The sequence below is a fragment of the Mus musculus genome, chromosome 1 (assembly GCF_000001635.26).
Source record: "Mus musculus strain C57BL/6J chromosome 1, GRCm38.p6 C57BL/6J".
NCBI lineage: Eukaryota > Metazoa > Chordata > Mammalia > Rodentia > Muridae > Mus > Mus musculus.
The window spans coordinates 110927199-110951571 of NC_000067.6; the positions used below are offsets into that span (position 1 = coordinate 110927199).

General features: G+C 35.5%; 1 protein-coding gene across 5 annotated transcripts in view; it reads right to left on the reverse strand.

The window, feature by feature from the left end:
• The window catches only part of Cdh19 (cadherin 19, type 2), an 89600-nt gene that overhangs the window by 39197 nt on the left and 26030 nt on the right, over window positions 1–24373 (reverse strand). For all 5 annotated transcript variants that reach the window (XM_011247991.2, XM_006529520.2, XM_017320389.1 and 2 more), the window contains 3 exons: window positions 21926–22217; window positions 4948–5067; window positions 2636–2800 (listed from right to left, as the gene is read on the reverse strand). In XM_011247991.2, coding sequence (XP_011246293.1) covers window positions 2636–2800; window positions 4948–5067; window positions 21926–22217 — 577 coding nt within the window. The remainder of the gene's footprint in view (window positions 1–2635; window positions 2801–4947; window positions 5068–21925; window positions 22218–24373) is intronic.

Sequence of the window (24373 nt, forward strand, 5' to 3'; positions counted from 1 at the left end):
CTATGGTGAGGATATCTGCTGTGCACCTATCAATTTCACTAAAGCTATGTGGAGTAGAGAAAATAGATCAATGATACAGGCACAAAAATTAGATGAGAACTCATTGTGACGAGAGGAGAGATGAAGGTATTGCAGTGAAACAAGAACAGAGAACTGAAGTAGTGGGAGGCTCTTAACTATTTTAAAGGCCAAATCAAGAGAATTCTCAGACTATTTCAGTTTTGGTGTAAGAAATAAAACATGAAAACAAATGGCTAAAAGCTTTCAATAAAAGTATTTTCCATTATCAGATGATGAGTTGTGTGCTTTTATGTCTGGGTTTTAAGTATTCATCTGTGTGTGTGTGTGTGTGTGTGTGTGTGTGTGTAACATTTGTGTCTCTGTATGTGTGTATGTGTATATGTGTTTGCGTGTGGATGTGTTAAGTGTGTGTATGTGTTTGTGTAAGTGTGTGGTGTGATATGGTGTGCATGATATATGTGTGTTTCTGTTTGTTACGTCTATGCATATGCTAGTTTGCTAACAGACTGTTGAAAACAAGAATTATCATGAAATGTGTTGTATCAATCATCAATTCAGACAAAGTAAGAAATTTCACTTGAAGTACATTTGGCACAGTATACTGTGAACTAAATCAATAACTTTGCATGCAGTGTAGTGTTTTACTTGCCAATCATTAAGATTGATTTCAATCAATTCAGATAATAAGATTTCTGCATGAGAACTACAATATTTGAATTTGATATTAATTGGAATGAGAAATACCTAAGCATAAGAGAGTCAAAGGAGAGGTGAGATTATAGCATGAACTTTTGAAAATATATCACATCTTAAAGCTATGCAGCATATATAAAAGGAGAAATTCCATTTTAGTCTAATACCACCAGTGTTATATATGCTATATCTGTCTATTTAAATTGTAGATGGTGTCATTATGAAGTATATAACACTCTTTTTTTAGGATAAATGATTTAATACTTCTATGATTGGCAAGTATTGGCTGAGTAGGGTTATTTTTATAATCATTAAAGAAGGAAAGTTTTGTAAGTGCTTACACATTAAAATCTACTATAGCTATAATTCTGTTAACCCCCCTTGAGTAATGGCAAGGATAGTCGGCCATCACTGGAAAGAGAGGCCCATTGGACACGCAAACTTTATATGCCCCAGTACAGGGGAACGCCAGGGCCAAAAAGGGGGAGTGGGTGGGTAGGGGAGGGGGAGTGGGTGGCTATGGGGGACTTTTGGTATAGCATTGGAAATGTAAATGAGCTAAATACCAAATAAAAATGGAAAAGAAAAAAAATAAAATTAAAAAAAAAAAAGTTCAACAAAAGTTGAAAGTTGGAAAACCATCCATACTGATTGGCCAAGGTGCATAAACAACTAGGTAAAGTGCCATCCTGTCAGTGAAGGTGCTAGTATATAGAGAGAATTGCAAAAGGAAACAGTTCTAAGGAATGCAAAAGATAGGCAGGCAGAAGCACAGGCAATTAAGAGATAGTTTTTACCAGATGCTATATCTCATGACTTTTCTCTGCTCTTAGAACACTGAGGCAGAAGAATTGATATGAGTTGGAAATCATTGGGCCCTACAGACTGACACCAGACCTTAAAAATGCATAAATGCAATAAAATAATAACAACAAAACAAAATAAAAATAGCTTAACAAATATTAAACTCTATTAAAACTAGAAGCCAAACAGAGTGACAGTTTCATCTCTGCATATCTATAATCAAAGTCCAAAAAATATGCTATGGTTAATAATCGTATCTACTATTCTCTTCATCTGGTATTTTTTATAATAATTGATAATTGCTCATGTTTTAAAAAATACAAGTAAATCTATCTTTGATCCTAAGTTATGACTACCTGAAAATTTCTCATGATTTGATGTGTGTAATAAATGATTAGAGCAAATGTAACTTTTTCTTCCTTCAAGAAAAAGAACTAAAATTACTTGTTAAATTATTATTACAGATGCACAAAAGAACAGTTCCAAAAAAATATTCGTCTCAATTCCCTGTGAGTTCATGAATATGTTTCTGGAAATAGCAAAAGGAATCAAACTCACAGATAGAATTAATCTGCTAATAATTTGGCCTTGACAAGGAGAGTTTAGCCTTATTCATTTTGCTCTCTACTCTAATCATGTGAAAATAGAAGTGGAAATAGTAAACTAAATAGTGTAGTTTACTAGATGCTGCTGAGATGTGTGGTCAGTCAAGAATTTTCAGAAAACCTTTGCATTTAGGAATGACACCCCGCCCCCCCGCCGCCGCTAACAGCCATTAAGGAAACTCTATCTAATACTAGCTACACAGACAATGTAAAAATATCAACAGTCTAAAAAAGAATGAAGTAGATTGTGCCCAAGAGATATAGGAAATGTCCAGGGAATTTTGACTGTAGTAAGCCCATACTAAAGATTTAAAAAAAACAATAGATAAGTCATCAGCTTGTGGGAATTTGTCACTGCAGCAGTAAAGCACAGAGCTATTACTTTTTCTCTGATGTTTTCACGTTAGATTAATTCAATGGTATAAACAAATAGCACGTTTATTTTATGTAATTTAAGCTGCATATTCACACAATTTAAAATAAAATGGAAATCCAAGTTACTTTCTACTTACTTTCTTTGAATATTGGCTTGTTGTCATTAATATCTGACAGCTTAATTGATACGGTTGTTGTTCCAGACAAGGCTCCAGGCTGACCGAGCATGTCCTTGGCTTGAATAATTACACAGTATGTATCTTGCAACTCTCTATCCATCTTAGAAGATATCCTTATGACTCCTTTTAAAAATAAATAATACAATTCCAGTTATTATTTCTCATGACCCTTTTCTAGCTAACATCTTAACTATCCTATGATGTAACACTCTTTCTGACATATGCAAGCCACTAACATAGAGATCTGCAACAATAGTAAAATTGAACACTAATTTGATCAGGACTATTATCATATTACTAAATAAGACTATAACTATAATACAATAGTATAGCAAGTATAATCAAAGTATTTCAGGAGCCTCAGTTTTTCCCAATTAAAGAATGAATTTATATATTTAATATTCTGTCTTTTAGATTTTCCCCATAACTCAGTAGGCCAGTCTGTACTTTACTTTGGAACAGACTTAGGTCATCATCCTGAGTTCAGCAAAACTTCATTTATAAGAAATCTAAAGTTACCTTCACTTTTTTTCTCATTTGAACCTTTATGTTCACTTGGGAACTCTTGACTGCTTAATCATATGTATTAATTTATATCCACATGTTTATTAGAGTGTTCTAAGTTCTATGACAAAAAGCCTATGTTTATAATTTTTTAAATTGTTCTTATTATTTAAGAGGTCATCGAGTCAAACCTTGAAAACTCCTTTATGTGGTATAATGCCTAGTATAAAGTCAGAATTTAGCAAACAAGATTCTATGAAGGAATTAAATATTTATATTTTAAAATTAAGAAAACAAATAAAGGAAAAAATTAAAAAGCAGATGGACCATCTAGAGACTGTCACACCCGGGGATCCATCTCATAATCAGCCTCCAAACATTGACAACATTGCATACGCCAACAAGATTTTCCTGAAAGGACCCTGATATAGCTGTCTCCTGTGAGACTATGCGGGGGCCTAGCAAACACAGAAGTGGTTGCTCACAGTCAGCTATTGGATGGATCACAGGGCCCCCAATGGGGGAGCTAGAGAAAGAACCCAAGGAGCTAAAGGGAACTGCAATCCTATAGGTGGAACAACAATATGAACTAACACAGTACCTCCAGAGCTCGTGTCTCTAGCTGCATATGTAGCAGAAGATGGCCTAGTCGGCCATCACTGGGAAGAGAGACCCCTTGGTCTTGCAAACTTTATATGCCTCAGTACAGGGGAATGCCAGGGCCAAGAAGTGGGAGTGGGTGGGGAGGGGAGTGGGTGGGGAGGGTATGGGGGACTTTTAGGATAGCATTGGAAATGTAAATGATAAAATTTGGAAATGATAAAAAAAAAAAAAAGCAGAGGAAGGATGAAATTTACTTCTAGTGAGAGGGCAAACTGGTTTGGCCACTCTAAAATCAGGGTGGATTTTCCTGAAGAATCTGGGAATCAATCAATCTCTATACTGCTCTAGAGCATATGTACCCAAAAGATCTTACAACAGAGTACACATGGAGGGACCCATGGTTCCAGCTGCATATGAAGAAGAGGTCTCCGAAGCAGGAGCTGGTGGGTGGGTAGGGTAACACCATCATAGAAGCAAGGGGAGAGGAGATGGGATGGGGGAGTTCCCGGGGAATACTCCGAAAGGAGATAACATTTGAAATGTAAATAAAGAAAATATCCAATAGAAATAAAAGCCACTTTGAAACAGAAAAAAAAATACAGGACACAAACAAGCAAACAAAAAAGTATGAAATGGCCCTGTTTCAGACATAAAGACAAAAGTTTACAAAATAAAAGCTGTTTCATAATGGACTTCCTTAACATATGTGACACCATATATATTTAATATTATACAGTAAATGAGATATCTGGTTAGGAATGCACATGCCTCTTTTTGGTTTTTAGCTTTATGCTCCTGATATTTACTGAAGGTTGGACGTTTTAATTTGCTTTCTGTCTTTTGCTATATGATGTCTGGTTATCTTCTATAATATTTACTTCCCATAGTTTTACAGTTCTTTGCTCTTTTTTATCTCTGATAGACTTATACGATTTTTTGCATAGATTTTTTATCACAATATAAATATTCCATGAGATATATGGAAAATCCAATCTCTGAATCATAAACTGTCTTATTTAATTTAAATATTAGTGAATGACATCACATTATGTTGAAACATGTCGTCTACCATAGAACATGTTTTCAACCAAATGATTTGTGCAGACATTTTTCCTCTTGAGAATCATGAAGAATTGTATTATTTTTTTTAAATTCACATATACCTGTTGTTGGCTCAACAGAAAAGTATGGTTGACCTCGTTCTAAGTTGTATAGGATGCGAGCATGATAGCCAGTTGAAGGATCATCTGCGTCATTGGCTGTCACCTTGATGACAAATGTTCCTAGAGAAAAGATGTATTAACAGTAACCCAGATTTAGGTCTTAATCTACAATAAATCCCATTCTATAAAACAAACAAAATGATCATGTTAAAGAAAATCATGCTGTTCTTCCCATTTCAAAGGACAAATTATTAGGTAATATACAAACAAGAATATACCTATATCAATAGACTTCATTCCCTTAAGTTCTGCAGATAGTAAACATGCATTTTTGTAAAATGAGCTATTAAATCATTCATTGTTGCATATTGTTTATGATTTTTCCAAGATGTGTGATGAGTGGAGGAAATTGAAAATATTATCAAATGTATTAAAGCAGCCTGTAGCTGAAATAAATAATGTTGAAAAGCATTTGCAAACATTATAGTAATGAGTTTCAAGAAGTATTAATTGACTTAATATTGCTAAATCTCTTTGTAAATATCTACTTTATTTATTTTTTTAAAAAGTAGACATATAAGTAAGCATTATTTTTAGAATTCAACTTATGGACATAATTAATTGCATATCTATAATGAACATTAAGAGATACCAAGTAAGTATTTCAAAGAACTGAACTTTTCTCTGTGTTTCTACTAACACACAACTTCAAGTCATGATCCTTATGAAACATCATCTTTTGAAGTACTATATCTTTATGCATAAGAATGATAAGAAGAATACAGAATTAAGTAGACTTTTCAGGTCTCTTCACAGATACTTTCATAAAATCGCCCAGAAAATCAATATCATAATTGCCCCATGTATTTTAACTGCTGAAAGTAAAAACTGTGACTCTAATTGGGTTGTTTTGTCTTTTTTGCCTTTTTTGACATTATTGAACAAAGCAGGATATTTTGTAGCAAATAGCTATTAATATAATCGTTAACCAAAATCTCAATCTAATTAAAACTCATGGAATAATAAAACGTATGAAAAGAAAGCATTTCATCCATTGCTTCAAAATCTTAACCATCCCAGCTGTTCAACATAAGGACAAGGTATGTATCCATGTGCTTTAAAAAAATGCATCTAATGTAATGATTAAAATACTGTAAAGAATTATCCCAGAGATGATTCATTTAATTTGTGTATAAGGCACTGCGTAGAAAATATTCTTAAATTGTCCCTTGAACCTAAAAATTTCATTTGTTTTCTATTTCCTCTTATGCTTCTCTTTAATTTTTTCATAGACACCCAGCTCTAGTTTCAAGACCTAAACCAGATGTCTTTGCTTTCTGAAACTCAGAAAAGCCATAATTTGCTAACTGAAGATATTCATAATATTTTACATGTTAAGTGCCTTTAACATATAATTATTCAAGTAAGAAAGAAGAAAAAGAAATGCAATGAATCCCACTTGGCACACCACATTGCTATCAAGTTTTCCTTTCCTTAAAAAAAAAAAGAGAGAGAATGACAAATAGTGGCATAATTTTCTTATAACAAAAAACTAAGTACTTGAATACTTAATGTTATTACTTTGCTTTGTACTAAGTAAAAAACCTAATATATTTGATTTATGTATCACACAACATAATTAGTTAACTGTGTGGAAAATTAGATCAAAATATTTTGAGTGAATAAAACCTGTTTTATATAAATTCACAGAATACCCTTGTTATGATAGCTTACTTAGGAATTTGATTTCTGGAGAAGAATCCCACTCTTCTTTATTATGAAGCTGTTATTTTGCATAATTATTTTATGTATATCCTTGTGAGTGTGACATATGCTCACATATTCATGTTTCAGTACATGCATATGCTTCGGTTTGACAGTGTAAGGAGTAAATCTATCGTCCTGTTCTCTCCTTGTCCTTCTAGTTTGAAACAGGGTCAGTTGCTGAGCTAAGCATTTGGTCGGTCTAGCAGTCCAGGTATCCTTTTGTTTTCACTCTCCCCATCACTGGTGCTACTGGTGATCATGGGAATGTACAGGTTCTTAGGTAAGTTTGGGTTCTGAACTCAAGTGTTCAATTCTATTCAGCAAGCACTCATTTATCCTGAGCCATTTCTCCAGGCTAGTTATGTAAAATTAAGAATCAATTACCTTATAATTAGGCAACTTAAAATTATACTGTTTCAGATTTGATCTGTCCTTGATCAAAACAATGAGGATTGAGGAAGGATATAGACAAAACCACATATTTATGTGCATATGCATGTATATACTCATATTCAACAAAGGCTGAACATTCTAAAAGTTTGGCATATTTATACTTCATCTTAATTCTTATTCATATTTTATAGATATTAACTTTATAATCCACCATTCTACAACACAAAGACTATGACATAATTTCATATATTTATGCTTTTCTTAATTTTCATTGACTTTGAAATTAATTTTTACAGTTACTTCAAGTTAAGCATCACCTGTATAATTCATACATAATTGGCAAATTCACTATAAAAATAATAATGCATCTCTCAGCGCAAATGATCAATTGTTTGAGAGACAAACGCTGCTTCTTTTATTGGCTAAGTATATGCTAATTAAGGTTTCTTATTCGATAGAAACAAATGATTAACTATTATATTTCAATTTATAAGAAACGGTGGTGTAGATGAGAGTTTGGAGGGAGAAAAGAAAAAGTAGAACTGATACAATTATAATGTCAAAAAAGGCATAATCTTAAAATGGAAATGTCAGCTAAAAATGTACTCATCCTTAACACATAAACATTTTCAATGGTTGTGTTCCTATGGACCAAGGAACATCTCAGAAAAGTGAGAAGAATGTTTGTAAGAGCCAGAGAAACCAGGAATTATTCTATGAGTTTGTACCATCTAGTCATGGAAGCAATGCACCTGTGAAATCTCAGGAATAATTGGACCTAAAGCTTTGACAGCTCCAGCAATAGTTAGCCTAAAAATACCGATGAGGGAACTTTTGTGGTGCTCTATAGCTAGATGAAAAAATACAAGTGATTAACTTCTAAGAAAAGGGGAAATTAATTTTCCCAGGAGATGAGCTTCCTGGTTGATTAAACCTAAATCAGTCCTAAGAATACATAAATACAGGTAATCTGAGTAGACTCAGAATACACATTTATGGATGTCTCCATGTATATGTATAGGTAACAAAAATAAAGAAGGGGAAAATGAATTGTGGATGAGGAAACAGGCATACGAGATATAAGACGGAGAAGGAGAGAGAACATGAGGAAATTACATTTTAGTTAAATAATGTTATCTGACATTAATAGGAGAGGAGGCCCTTGATCTTGTAGAGATTTGATGCACAGGGGGATGCTAGAGTGATGAGCCAGGAGTAGATGAGTGGGGGGAGGAGCATCCTAATGGAGGAAAAGTAGAGAGGGGAGGGCGGAAATGGAATGGGAAAGGTTGTGGAGGAGCAACCGGGAAGGGAGATATCATTTGAAATGTAATTGAATAAAATGATTAATAAAAAAGTAAATGAAAAAGCCAGTTTTGAGGTTTCTGCAAAAAAATATACACAAATGTATTGTATATAATTCAATTGAAACATATTTTATACATATGTATATGAACTGTCTATATTCTATTATATATATATATATAATGTATGCATATATCATATGATTTTATATTTTATATGTTAAAATATAAAATTGCATTATTTATATTATATTATTTTATATTAAAATATAAAAATTACATTACTATATATATATAATTCATGCTCTGGAAATATGTATGTATGTATGTATGTATGTATGATATATCATCTAAATAACTGTTAAAATAATCCTGATTAACTTCACTCCAAATTTGATCTGTTTTCCTGCCTGAATTTACTTACAGTTTAGTTTGTAAATAAAGTTTCGATAAATATACTATGACTCAATTTGTTCCTCTCAAAAAACATTTATATTTACCTCCTCTTCTTCTCTTCCAAATTATTGGGCATTTATTTTTTTTTATTGTTGAATCTTTCTCTCTGCCATCTGTCTGCCTGTCTGCCTGCCTGCCTGTCTGCCTATCTGTGTGTTTATATGTAGCTCATGAGTGATCATATACTTTGTGAATAGCCAACATCTTTTCCTAAATTAAAACCAAATGGTATTTCATACCTCCTATGGTTTTACTTTATTCCATTTCTCAAAAAGCAACACTATGTATTTACAACAAAATGATGACAAATTGATAGACATCTTTGTAAGGAAATAAATAAAAGTCTAATGTAAAATTACTTAATGAAAAATTCTTTAGGACAAAGTTAGCAAGGTTCTAATATATTAAACTGTTTAAGGAAAAATATTTTATCCATTAATTTTTCAAAAGCACATTCACAATAATTAATAATAGGAGTAACATCAACATATCCTTAAATACCACTACATTGTTTTCACATTTATCAAAACAAATAATATACAATGCAACATCACTTGTTTCTGAATGAATGGTTAAAATCATGTAACAGACATTCTCACATTAATGTGAATGTAAGTATTACATCTTTTTGTTTATCTACTGAATCTTTACCATGATAATACAATATATTTGTGGAAATAAATGCCATACGTAATTAGAATTGGCCTATGTTGCCTCATTGCTTTCTGGAAGATGTATTATATCAATGTCATGGGATGTAGATTATACCAGGTATTTCAGAGAAAAGTATAGTTTACTTCTCTTTAGGAATTATATATTGGTATTAAATTCTTTCATTTTTATGACCCAGATTGAATTGAAATGAGATGATTATACAGTATCAGAGAAAATAGTATAGTATATATATAATTTCATATAAATTATCATGCTTGAAGAAAGGTTAATAAGTGTTAATCTCTATAAAACAAAACAAAACGTGAAGATTAGAAGAAACCTTGGTAGCAGAATCAATAATAGAATTTCTCCACACGTCAACATATTCTGTCAGCACTAGATATTAACTGATCTGAGGAAGTTTGTACTCTGTTAATGTAGATTTATTTGACATTTATGATCACCCAAGAATTTTATGGAAGACTTAATGATTCCTAACCAACTGTTAAGTTCAGCATCTGCAAGTGAACCTCTTTAGCTTGTGGTGTTTCAGTTCACAGAGAGTGTTTTATCCTCCCGTAATGATCAGAGGCATCCAAACAGAAAATATAAAAGAGTAATAATTTTTTACATGCACACTAATTATGGTGGCCATAAGGAATTCAGCTCAGAAACCGAAACCTAGGCCATTATATAAGTAACATGTATATTTATTGGTGAGCACTTAAATAAACACATGTATCACAGTTTATAAGTGTTGAATGCTGAGATTTAATTCTTCAATTTCAAAATGACTCATTTATTTTGATATGTAAATATTATATAGGTTTGAGACGTCCAGTATGCCAGTTAAGAGATTTTTAGTATATTGGAAATACAAGTTGTGTTATGTTATTAGACGCGTTCTCACGACCGGCCAGGAAGAACACCACAGACCAGAATCTTCTGCGGCAAAGCTTTATTTCTTACATCTTCAGGAGCCAGGGTGCAGGAAGCAAGAGAGCAAGAAGCAAGAGAGAGAGAAAACGAAACCCCGTCCCTCTTAAGGAGCATTCTCCTTCGCCTCGGACGTGTCACTCCCTGATTGGCTGCAGCCCATCGGCCGAGTTGACGTCACGGGGAAGGCAGAGCACAAGTAGTCATAAAACACCCTTGGCACATGCGCAGATTATTTGTTTACCACTTAGAACACAGGATGTCAGCGCCATCTTGTAACGGCGAATGTGGGGGCGGCTCCCAACATCTCCCCCTATCCTTTTAATAAGAGCAAATAGGCCACCCATATTAATGAGAGTGGAGATAGAGGTCAAATCCCCAGTGTGTAGGTAAAGGAGCCATGTACAGGATTAGCTCTTAGGCTCACAGGCTTTTACCCAGAGCAACCCTGACCTGCTCCCGTGTCGTTTTGCCTGGGGGAAGGGAACTAGGACACTGAACCTTCATGAAAGATGACATGTCTCCCTAGAATAGGCTCATATATGCCGCAGAGCCTTTCCATTGCAGTGCTTAGCCTTGCAACTCTCTCGGGCTGCTGAAGCACACTCACTCTATCCCGTGCAATGAGTCTAGCCTCATGGGATATAAGAGCTGAGTGGCCAGCGACCTATTGCCTAAGCATAGATAACCATATATCAGGGGGAGCTCCATGTTCTAGTCCTGCAAGCGCCTGGGCAATAACCACCTTGTCTCTCCTAGTTTAGGCCTTAAGCTTACAGACCAATCAAAGAAGCAACACTAATCCACAGCAAAGTGTATCTCCAAATAATATTAATCCCACCCATTTTTTAAAGAAAGAAAATGCTGAGGAGATCCAATTGGGTAATCCTTTGGTCAGGGACAGGTCCAAGCGCGTGGAGTTGACCTGAAGTCTCAATTCCCGAAGGATCTGTTTAAATTCAGCCATCCAATTCTGTAACATATACTGAAAAAGACTTTTTGACAAATTAGCTGCCCTAGTAAATTTAACATACTGAATGGAAATAACACACAATCCCGGAAACTTTTGTTCACATCCCTGCTGAGTTATTTGTCATAATACATCTAGTTGTATCTGGACAAGATCTATGAGTTGATTAACCAGCATGAGACCTCTCTGTATCTTGACATTAGCTGAGGCCTGTTCATCTATGACTGTAGTCACTGAGGCTGACAAAGTGTTAATGGTGTCAGTCATCTGGACCTGTCCAGACAGAGCCAAGGCTGTCTGAATCAAGGCCAAACCCAGTTCCCAGTTAGTGGTAAAAAAGCAGGAGAATACTTGAGCATTATACATCACCGTCATTGGGAGTGGAAATGTCGACATTATCCCCCAACGCTGCTCTCTCTTTATTATTGACGCCCTGGACATCACCAAGACGAGGGACATTAGTATTCCCTTGGTCAGTCTGGATTTTTCGGGTGAGTCTTTCTGGTACCCAAAATGGGTTGTCTTCATCCTGTGGGAAAACACAGACAGCTCCCCTGGATCTTATCAAGATAGGATCCGGGCCATACCATTTATTATCAAGGACATTTTTCCATTTAACCATCTCATTGGGCCTATCTGGCTCTGAACAATGACGTTCAGCCGCAGTATGGCCATGAGCATCAATATTTAAAAAATTGAGTGTAAAGAGTGCCAAAGACACAGACACTCTTGGTGCTCGGGGTACAGTCTCCTCAAAAGTTCCCCTCTTCTGTTTTATAAGATAGGCTTTGAGGGTGCGATGCGCACGCTCAACAATACCCTGTCCTTGAGGGTTGTACGGAAGTCCAGTCAGGTGGGTTACGTCCATCTGACGGCAGAACTGTTGGAATTTTTGAGACGTATAAGCTGGTCCATTATCAGTCTTAAGGAGTCTGGGTTTCCCCCAAGCACTCCATGCCTCAAGACAATGTTGAATCACATGTGAGGCTTTTTCTCCGGTTAACGGAGAAGCAAACATGATGCCAGAACATGTGTCAATGGACACATGGAGATATTGAAGTTTTCCAAAGGAAGAAACATGTGTAACATCCATTTGCCAGACCTGTAGAGGTCGAATACCGCGTGGGTTAATTCCCACATGAGGAACTGGCAAGAACTCACAGCAGCTTTGACATTGAGTAACAATGTCACGGGCTTCTTTTCTTGTCAAGGAGAAACGACTGCGTAATGTTTCAGCCGTCACATGAAAATTGTTATGAAAATTTCTTGCAGCCTCTACCGGGGATGATAGGGCAGCAGCCACCACTTTAGTGGCCTTATCTGCCAAATCATTTCCCAGAGCCATGGGGCCAGGTAGGCCTGAATGGGCTCTAACATGAGTAATATAAACAGGAGATCTTCTAGATAACAAAACTAATTGTATCTGCTGAAAAATATTGGCAACTCTACTGGAAGGCTTAACCACTCCAGCCACTTCTAAAAGATTTACTGCATTTACCACATAACAGGAATCTGACACAATATTAAGGGGTTCTAAAAAGGTTTTTAAAACTTCTAAGACCACTAAACATTCTACCACTTGAGGTGAATTTTCATTATATTGTTTGGATACCACTTTACCATTAGCCACATAGGCACCTATGCCAGTTTTTGATCCATCAGTATATACCACAATCCCATTTTTAAGTGGGTTTCTTACTGTTATTTGTGGAAACACAACAGATTGATTTTGGGCAAACTGTAAGATTGGATGTTTTGGATAATGGTTATCTATTTTTCCTGAAAAGGAGGTAACTAAAACTGCCCAATCATTAGATGCGGCTGCCAAGGTTTGAACCTGTGCAGCGGTATAAGGTACAATTAAAAGATATGGACTTTGCCCAAAGTGGGTGATTGCTGCTTTTAGGCCTTTAAGGGCAAGCTGTGCAATTGCATCAGGATACCAATCTATTATTTTAGCTGGGGATACGTTTGGATGGATCCACAACAATGGCCCATTCTGCCACAAAACTGCAGTTGGCAATTGTGCTGTCTTAAAGACACACAAACTGAAAGGCTGCGAATCCTCAATACGTTGTAATTGTGCATTCTGTAAGGCCTTTTCCACTTTTTGTAAGGCCTGGTTAGCAGCTAGAGTAAGAGTCCTAGGGGAGGAGATATGAGGATCTCCTTCTAAAATACTAAACAAAGGCCTTAACTCAGCGGAAGGAATCTTTAAAAAAGGTCTGAGCCAATTAATATCTCCCAACAGCTTTTGAAAATCATTTAAGGTATGGAGGTGATCTCTTCTTATCTAAACATGTAAATATTGATTTCTCTCAAAGGAGGAAATATGCGTGACATCCATCTGTCAGACCTGTAATGGCCTGACGCCACGAGGGTTTACCCCTACGTGAGTAGATAAAATTTGACAACAATCTAAAGGCATTATTAAGTAATCAGAATCACTTTCAGTAGAACCAATCCCTCTGGCAGCTCAAGGAATACCAGAAGAAGAAAAAACAGCCATGTAGGCTTGGCAAAATTATTATTAGTTGAGCTATTCTGTCCCTTTGTGATATAGAAAAGACAACTTGAGGACAAGAACAGAGAACCTGAAGTTCCCCTTTACAATTCTGATCTACAACTCCAGGGTAGACAATAAGACCTTGTAGGCTGCAAGAGCCTGCCTCTGTCATTATTGTCCAGTGGCTTCACCTGCTCGGGAGAGCGCCTTCCAGGCCCTAATAGCCTTTTCATTTGATTCAGAACTACTAAAAACTGGCTCCTTGAGCTCATCTAGTGATGAGTATAGGCTCCTTCTCTTAGAAGCCTCCGCTGATTGATCTTTTTTCTTTTCTTTTTCCTTCTCCTTCCTTCTAATCTCTCCCCAGGTATTCTTACCTGACCTAAACTTTTCCTCAGGTTCAAGACCCTTGGAAAGGCCTGTATACTTATTTTGTGAACCATATTTTCTCTTTGCTCCTACTCTCTCTCCCCGCTTTACTTCTGATAGATTGTCCTGAATTTCATCTAGAATTTTTAGCCCTGCCTTAATCACTTGATAACATGTGAAAAGGAACAAAAGGGCTTCTAACACTAGAGAAAGTTTAAGGCCAAGCATACCTCGTAAAGCCATTTTCCACTTTACTTCTGATAGACTGTCCTGAATTTCGTTAGAAAGTTCAAGGCCAGGCGTACCTTGTAAAGCTATTCCCCACTTTACTTCTGATAGACTGTCTTGAATTTCGTTAGAAAGTTCAAGGCCAGGCGTACCTCGTAAAGCTATACTTACTGGTATCCACCGTTCCCCAGCTGAAAAGTTCTGAATTCATGTAGTTGAATCCTTCTCAACAGTCTGTTTTATGGGAACCTTTATTACCGCGACCCGCAGTTCTGGTTCTGGAATGAGGGATCTTCCTTGCGCCAGTCCCGAGTTTTTTCTCGTCCCGGATTTTCTCGTCCCGGAATTCGGCACCAATTGTTATTAGACGCGTTCTCACGACCGGCCAGGAAGAACACCACAGACCAGAATCTTCTGCGGCAAAGCTTTATTTCTTACATCTTCAGGAGCCAGGGTGCAGGAAGCAAGAGAGCAAGAAGCAAGAGAGAGAGAAAACGAAACCCCGTCCCTCTTAAGGAGCATTCTCCTTCGCCTCGGACGTGTCACTCCCTGATTGGCTGCAGCCCATCGGCCGAGTTGACGTCACGGGGAAGGCAGAGCACAAGTAGTCATAAAACACCCTTGGCACATGCGCAGATTATTTGTTTACCACTTAGAACACAGGATGTCAGCGCCATCTTGTAACGGCGAATGTGGGGGCGGCTCCCAACAGTGTTAGGAGACATTAATTTTGTGGTTTGAGATAAGCAATAACATGTTCAGGCTTGCCTGTCACTCTTAGTGTAGACTAGTAGAACTAGAACCCATAGATATCCATGTGATTCCATCCCATGAGTGCTCTGTCTACAGGTTATCACCTCTATAGACAGGCATGACATAGCTATTTGGACATGTAGTTCATAAGTTTTATTCATCTTTAATTTATCAAGATATTTACTTGATAAATTAAACTCTAAAGGAATGTACAGTATATAAAACTATATTTACCTGTACATTACATTAGGTATTTTTCTAACCATGAAATAGTGAAAATATTAATTAGACGGTTAAAGTAATTAGGTTCATTAGACAAGTCACTATTTTATCAGAGGTCTGCCTATCCATGCACAATGAAACCCAATTGTATTAGTACAAAGATCATCACGTACTAGTAAGTCCTAAATGACACAATCTTATTATATTTGGTAGGTAATTCCTTAACATCCCAGAAATTACAAGTAATATAAAGAGGTTTTGTATCCCACTCCCCCCCCTTTTTTTAAAATTAGGTACTTTCTTCATTCACATCTCCAGTGCTATCCGTAAAGTCCCGCACACCCTCCCCAACCAGTCCCCCACCTGCCCACTCCCACTTCCTGGCACTGGCATGCACGGAGGCATATAAAGTCTGCACGACCAATGGGCCTCTCTTTCCAGTAATGGCCGACTAGGCCATCCTCAGATACATATGCAGCTAGAGCTAGGAATTCTGGGGGGTACTGGTTAGTTCAAATTGTTGTTCCACCCGTAGGGTTGCAGATCCCCTCAGCTCCTTGGGTATTCTCTCTAGCTCCTCCATTGGGGGCCCTATGACCCAACAAATAGCTGACTGTAAGCATGCACTTCTGTGTTTGCTAGGCCCCAGCATAGTCTCACAAGAGACAGCTATATCAGGGTCCTTTCAGCAAAATCTTGCTAGTGTATGCAATGGTGTCAGCATTTGGAGGCTGATCACGGGATGAATCCCAGGATATGGCAGTCTTGAGACAGTCCATCCCTTCATCTCAGCTCCAAACTTCGTCTCTGCAACTCCCTCCATGGGTGTTCCGCTCCCAATTCTAAGAAGGGACAAAGCTTCCACACCCTGGTCTTCATTCCTCCTGAGTCTCATGTGCTTCGCAAATTGTATCCTGTATCTTGGGTATTCTAAGTTTCTGGGCTAATATACACTTATCAGTGAGTACATATCATGTGAGTACTTTTGTGATTGGGTTACCTCACTCAGGATGATGCCCTACAGGTCCTTTCATTTGCCTAGGAATTTCATAAATTCATTCTTTTTAATAGCTGAATAGTACTCCATTGTGTAAATGTACCACATTTTCTGTATCCATTCCTCTCTTGAGGGGCGTCTAGGTTCTTTCCAACTTCTGGCTATTATTAATAAGGCTGCTATGAACATAGTGGAGCATGTGTCCTTCTTACTGATTGGGACATCTTCTTGATATATGCCCAGGAGAGGTATTGCTGGATCCTCCAGTAGTACTATGTCCAATTTTCTAAGGAACCACCAGACTGATTTCCAGGGTGATTGTACAAGCTTGCAATCCCACCAACAATGGAGGAGTGTTTCTCTTTCTCCACATCCTCACCAGCATCTACTGTCACATGAATTTTTGATCTTAGCCATTCTGACTGGTGTGAGATGAAATCTCAGGATTGTTTTGACTTGCATTTCCCTGATGATTAAGGATGTTGAACATTTGTTCAGGTGCTTCTCAGCCATTCGGTATTCCTCAGGTGAGAATTCTTTGTTTAGCTCTGAGCCCCATTTTTTAATGGGATTATTTGATTTTCCGGAGTCCACCTTCTTGAGTTCTTTATATACATTGGATATTAGTCCCCTATCTGATTTAGGATAGGTAAAGATCCTTTCCCAATCTGTTTGTGGCCTGTTGGTCTTATTGACTGTGTCTTTTGCCTTACAGAAGCTTTGCAATTTTATGAGGTCCCATTTGTCAATTCTCAATCTTACAGCACAAGCCATTGATGTTCTATTCAGGAATTTTCCCCCTGTGCCCATATCTTCGAGGCTTTTCCCCACTTTCTCCTCTATAACTTTCACTCTCTCTGGTTTTACGTGGAGTTGCTTAATCCACTTATATTTGACCTTAGTACAAGGAGATAGGAATGGATCAATTCGCAATCTTCTACATGATAACAGCCAGTTGTGCCAGCACCATTTGTTGAAAATGCTGTCTTTTTTCCACTGGATGGTTTTAGCTCCCTTTTCAAAGATCAAGTGACCATAGGTGTGTGGGTTCATTTCTGGGTCTTCAATTCTATTCCACTGGTCTACTTGTCTGTTGCTATACCAGTACCATGCAGTTTTATTACAATTACTCTGTAGTACAGCTTTAAGTCAGGCATGGTGATGCCACCTGAGGTTCTTTTATCCTTGAGAAGAGTTTTTGCTACCCTAGGTTTTTTGTTATTCCAGGTGAATTTGCAGATTGCCCTTTCTAATTTGTTGAAGAATTGAGTTGGAATTTTGATGGGGATTGCATTGAATCTGTAGATTGCTTTTGGCAAGATAGTCATTTTTACTATATTGATCCTGCCAATCCATGAGCATGGGAGATCTTTCCATCTCCTGACATCTTCTTTAATTTCTTTCTTCAGAAACATGAAGTTCTTATCATACAGATCTTTCACTTCCTTAGTTAGAGTTATGCCAAGGTATTATATATTATTTGTGACTATTAAGAAGGGTACTGTTCCCTTAATTTCTTTCCCAGCCTGTTTATCCTTTGTGTAGAGAAAGGCCATTGACTTGTTTGAATTAATTTTATATCCAGCTACTTCACTGAAGATGTTTATTAGGTTTAGGAGTTCTCTGGTTGAATTTTTAGAGTCACTTATATATACTATCATATCATCTGCAAAAAGGGATATTTTGACTTCTTCCTTTCCAATTTGTATCCCCTTGATCTCCTTTTGTTGTCGAATTGCTCTGGCTAGGACTTTTAGTACAATGTTGAATAGGTAGGGAGAAAGTGGGCAGCCTTTTCTAGTCCCTGATTTTAGTGGGAATGCTTCCAGTTTCTCACCATTTACTTTGATGTTGGCTACTGGTTTGCTGTGGATTACTTTTATCATGGTTAGGTATGGACCTTGAATTCCTGATCTTTCCAAGACTTTTATCATGAATGGGTATTGGATTTTGTCAAATGCTTTCTCCACATCTAATGAAATGATCATGTGGTTTTTGTCGTTGAGTTTGTTTATATAGTGGATTACATAGATGGATTTCTGTATATTAAACCATCCCTGCATCCCTGGACTGAAACCTACTTGGTCAGAATGGATGATTGTTTAGATGTCTTCTTGGATTCGGTTAGCGAGAATTTAATTGAGGATTTATGCATTGATATTCATAAGGTAAATTGGTCTGAAGTTCTCTATCTTTGTTGGGTCTTTCTATGGTTTAGGTATCAGAGTAATTGTGGCTTCATAGAATGAATTGGGTAGAGTACCTTCTGCTTTTATTTTGTGGAATATATATATCTTAAATAATATATTTTTATGTGAAAAAGATTTTTGTTTGCCCTCACTTATGTTTGTGATAATAATAATAATCAAGTACCTGGAATCCCTGAGGTCCAGAAGAGGAGGACATCAGATTTCCTAGATGTAGAGTTACTGAGTGCTATGCATTCCTTGGTGGGTATATGGAATAAATCAGTTTCTCTCAAAGAGCAGCCAGTTCTTTTACCTGCTAACTCACTCCTCTAACCCTACACAACCTATTTTTAATCCCCTGCCCCTTAAACATAGCATATTAGATGAAAACTGATAGCCATCAGGGAAGATTATCATAGTAAGTCACTATGGAGGTTAGTCACAAAGATATAAACATGCATATTCACCTTCAATAAAAATCATTTCAGAATGATGCTTGACTATTTACTAGAAATTTACAATCCCTTGGGTCACCCTGTTAATTCATCCACACTCATGGATTCTCAATTACATATACACTGTTCAAATCTGAAATTGGTCTGATGACTTGTATAGCATGTACATACAGAAATGGATTGGTTTGTGTATGTATTCAATCATTCGGAACCTCAAGAATTCTAAATATTTGAGTGTTGTATGCAGTATTTTTTGTATGAAAGATAATAGCTTTGTAGTCTAGTGTAACAAATGAAAGCACACATAAACATTCTCTCTCTCTCTCTCTCTCTCTCTCTCACACACACACACACACACACAATTTTAGCCCAATTCCACTTGACAGTCCAAGTTTGAAAAAGGCTATATTTCAACTGTCCATGAAACTAGGAAAACCAAACATTGTATACATGGAAATGAGTAATTAATTTAGCCAAGACATGAAAAAGTAAAAGCATCAACTTAAGTCTTAGAAGTATGTCCAATGTTGGATAAATAAGGAACACATAATTATTGAACTGCCTAATAGACACTAGCTTGCATAGCTATTAAATAACTAATTTGTAGAACTTTTAAATATATTTTACCATAATTTGTTTTAAAACGTATTGTGCAACTAACTTGATGTTGTTTTAGTTAAAGGCCTATATTCTAATCAGTGTAGAATATGACCACTAGTTTGTAACTGCTATGTTAAAAGGTGGAAAATCAGGAAAGAATACAATGGGATATATATTTTACAATCCATGGATAACTGCACATTTTTCATAAATGAACTTCAAAATATGTTGGCATATTTTAAAAACATGACTGAAGCATTAATTTATCATTTTAAATGGATTTTTAAATTAAATTATTCTATATATTATTATCCAAATTTTAACTGACTTAATAAAAAATTTTTTTGTAATCCTAGGTTCTCTGGACTGTCCATATATTTTTCCTCTCCAAAGAAGATGATTACTTTGCTCCACACAAATTGTCTCCTCTTCAATCATTATAATTAAGGCTTTAATGGCAATCACATTGAAAAGTAACTTAAAATAATCAAAAGCTGAATGTAAATGTCCAAGCATTCGTTTATTTTGTATTCCTTGACTTTAATGCTTCTAATAGTTCTTAATTATTACTTGTATTTTCTTACACACAAGCCATTGCCCAACTCCCCATACCGCCTCCCACAGTTCCTCATCCAATTCTTCCTCCTCCTAACCCACATCTCAAAGAGGATAGCAGTTTGAACTTCTGAGTTTGTCTTTTGCCTGACAGCAAAAACTTTTCAGTTTCATGAGGTCCCACTTACCAATCCTTGATCTTAGAGACTGAGCCATTGGCATTCTGTTTAGAAAATTTCACCTCTTGCCATTGATTTATTGGCTCTTTCACACTTTCTCTTCTATTACATTCAGTGTTTCTGGTTTTATGTTGAAGTCCTTGAACCACTTTGACTTGAGCTTTGTGCAAGGTGACAAATATGGATTTATTTTCATTTTTCTACATAAAGACTGCCAGTTGTACCAAAACTATTTATTGCTTTCCTTTTTCCATTGTACATTTTTGGCTTCTTTGTCATTGACCAAGTGTCCATAAATGTGTGGGTTTATTTCTGGGTGTTCAATTCTATTCCATTGATTGACCCGCCTGTCTCTGTGCCAATACTATGCAGTTTTTATTATTATTGCTCTATAGTACAATTTGGTGCTTCCCCAGAAGTTCTTTTATAGTAAATAATTGTTTTCGTTATTCTGGGTGTTGTTGTTGTTTTAGTTTGTTTGTTTTTCCATATGAAATTGAGAATTGCTCTTTCCATGTCTGTGAAGAATTGTTTTGGAATTTTGATGGCGAATTTATTGAATCTGTAGATTGCTTTTGGTAGCGTGGCCATTTTTAATATGTCAATCTGACCAATCCATGAGCATGAAAAAAATCTCTCCATTTTCTGATGTCTTTTCCAGTTTCTTTCTTAGGAAACTTGAAGTTCTTTTCTATAGGTCTTTCACTTGTTTGGTTAGAGTTAATCCAAGATATTTTATAATTTTTTGTAACATTGTGAAGGGTGTTGTTTCCTTATTTTCTTTCTGAGCCAATTTATCATTTCTATAAAGGAAGGCTACAGATTTGTTTGAGTTAATTTTATATCCAGCCACTTTGTAGAAGATATTTATCAGCTATCATATCATCAGCAAATAGGTCTTTTGTACAAACTATTTTCTTTAATCTCTCATGTATATTTTGTAAAATTTAGTAACCAATGTACATCTAAAATTTTTATATTTAAATTTAAGAATGATATGAAAATAACTTAACAATACAGAATGAAAAATATGTAAAATATAAATTTTTAGCTGAATCCTACTTGGAAGTTCATGTTTGAAATTAAATTCATTTCAGACATGTATGCAGCCAACAAAAACAAGTAGTATATACGAAGATGCTTGTGTTTGATACAAATAGTGCAAGAATAAAACTATCACATTATACCTTAGAAGAACAAACAAGCTTGAGGAAATAATAAATAAGACATTAACTAAATAAAGTTCAACAATAAGCAGTCATATTTTTTCTTCTAATTGTACCTTATAAAATAATATTATATAATCTAATTTTTCAAATATTTTACTTTAAATTTTTTGTCAAAAGAATTATGAAAATTAAACAATGCACTACCAAACATATATTCCAAACTTTAAATCTATTCTCTTTGCAAATAAATGTCTGATGTAAATTATCATTTAGTACCTTCTGGAGACATCTCAGGTACAATGGCCTCATATGGTTCATCTAGGAATCTGGGTTCATTGTCATTGATATCCAAAACTCTGATGACAAACTCGGATTCAGTTTCCACAGCCTTCCCAATAGTGGTGTCTATTACCTGGGCTCTCAGAATGTAGAGGGATTTTTCCTCTCTATCAAGCTTCTGTATGGCACATATTTCACCTGTTCTTTCATTAATGCTAAAGCTTCCAGCGCCAATCCCCAGTAGCTTGTACTGGAAAGAGTTGTTTCCATTGTCTAAGTCAGATCTTAGCTGCAAGTATAAACATAGACAGGTGAATTTCTAGTTATATGAAAAAAAATCAACGTAGCATACACAATTATTAAAATAGTAACCAGTACCAAGTGAATGATTGTATGTAATTTGTTTTTGATATTTTTTTAACTCTGGGTGTTCTGGAGCTCACTGTGTAAACCAGGCTGGCCTCAAACTCAAAGATTCACCTGCCTCTGCATCCAGAGTTCTGGGATAAAAGGTTTGTACCACCTCCAACTGGCTTGTAATTCATTATATCAGCCGATGTAAAATATTAACATCAGATTTATATCCATTTCAGGCAGTGGAGATGTTCATAATTTCCAATACAATGAAATATCAAAACTTTATTATTTAAAAAATAAGTATAATTAGAAAGCTGAGGGGCATAAAATATTCATTGTGTTAATTATGCCAAACTCAACTAGTTCAAATATTTTTATTTTATTTTTAGTCAGTAAAAACATGATTGCACATATCTATATTAATTTAAGATATGCAAAAATATAAGAAAGCAGCCATCTAGATTGATCATTGTAATTTTAAAGGTATTTGCTGTTTTTTTGTGTATGCATTTGTGTGCAAGTGTGCATAGGCATGTAATTTTTTTCATCATGTTTGTATGTAGACCATCAGCTGAAAATAGGTGGAAGTCAGTTGTCTCCTAAGAACTCAGGTTGTCAGGCTTCAAGGCTTCCCCATTTACTCACTGATCAGTCTTGTCTGCTTTAATAATTTGTTTTTATAGTGCAGGGAATAACAAAAATAATTGAGGTTTCTTCATTGTTACATGGGTTTTGTGTATGTTTAATGCTTAGACAATAGTCTATGGAGGACCATATCTTTTACTGAGGAAAATTATATTACAGACATTTAAATCTCAAAAGGCTGAGGAGTACTTGTGTACTATGCAAATAGCCCTCAATTTACTCACCAGCACCACTTAAATGATGAACAGTGGTAGAGGCCTCAAATTATAGAAGAGTATAAACAAGAAGTTCAGAAGTTCAAGATCATTCTGTTCTACATAGCACTTAGAAGAATAGATTATCTATAGACATAGTATCAAAGGGAGAAAGCTAAAAAGAAAGAAAAGGAGAGAAAGAGACAGAAAGATCAAGACAGAGAGACAGAGACAGAGAGACAAAGACAGGAGAAGTTAAAACCTTAAAATTAAATTCAGTTAAGAAATACAAATTCACTGCACCTCATTCTAACTTTTCATATGTATATTTTTCTTATATTTATACTGTCTACTGTCATTCTGTTCAAACCAACTTTTTCATCATCTATACTGTTTATGAATAATTTTGAATTTAAAATTGTATTTAAAAACTAATGTCCTTTTGACACAAAGAAATAGCTTGCATATCTCATATGTAAATTATTTTACACTAAGATGTCACTATGTTATAACATAATTAAGTTAGTATTGCAGAGCATATATATGTCCCTGGATCACCATTTATGAATATGCTCTTCTTTGAATAATACTTTCATGTAAAGGCATTCATCCATGTTGCATAGATTCCAAATGTAAGAGTTGTAAGCTATTGTTCTGAACTAATTACTTGTTCTGTCATCATGGAGATAATCAGAGTATAGCTTAAACTATCAATTTATTGTTTTAATAATAAGATAAATAACATTTATAAATCATAAAATAGGAAAACTATTATACAAACCCACTTTCTTGCTACACTTTTTTAAACTTGATATAATGATTTATAAAATGAGTGGTATTTACTAAATCATAACCTAAGAAATTATTAGAAATAAATTTACACATCAATGTTTCAAATGACAAAATAATTAAAATTTGAAAATGTATTCAGTAATATAGAAAAGATAAATGAAATTTAGAGACAAATAAATGTATTTTACACATATTTGTGAAATAATTTCCAAAGAATATTAAGCTTAGTGTTGAAGAGCAGTAGGGTGCCCAAAATATTTTCTTGACTGTTAGGTTTCCTCATTATGCCCCAGACTTTAATTAAGTAAATTCCTGCCTATTGGGCATGAAGATATATTATAAGATATACTTTATTTGGACAAAAATATTTACTCAAATAAGTACCTTTTATCATGGTGGGACATCGATATCACTGCAAAATTTTACCTGATTGAACATAATGCTTTATCACTCTTTA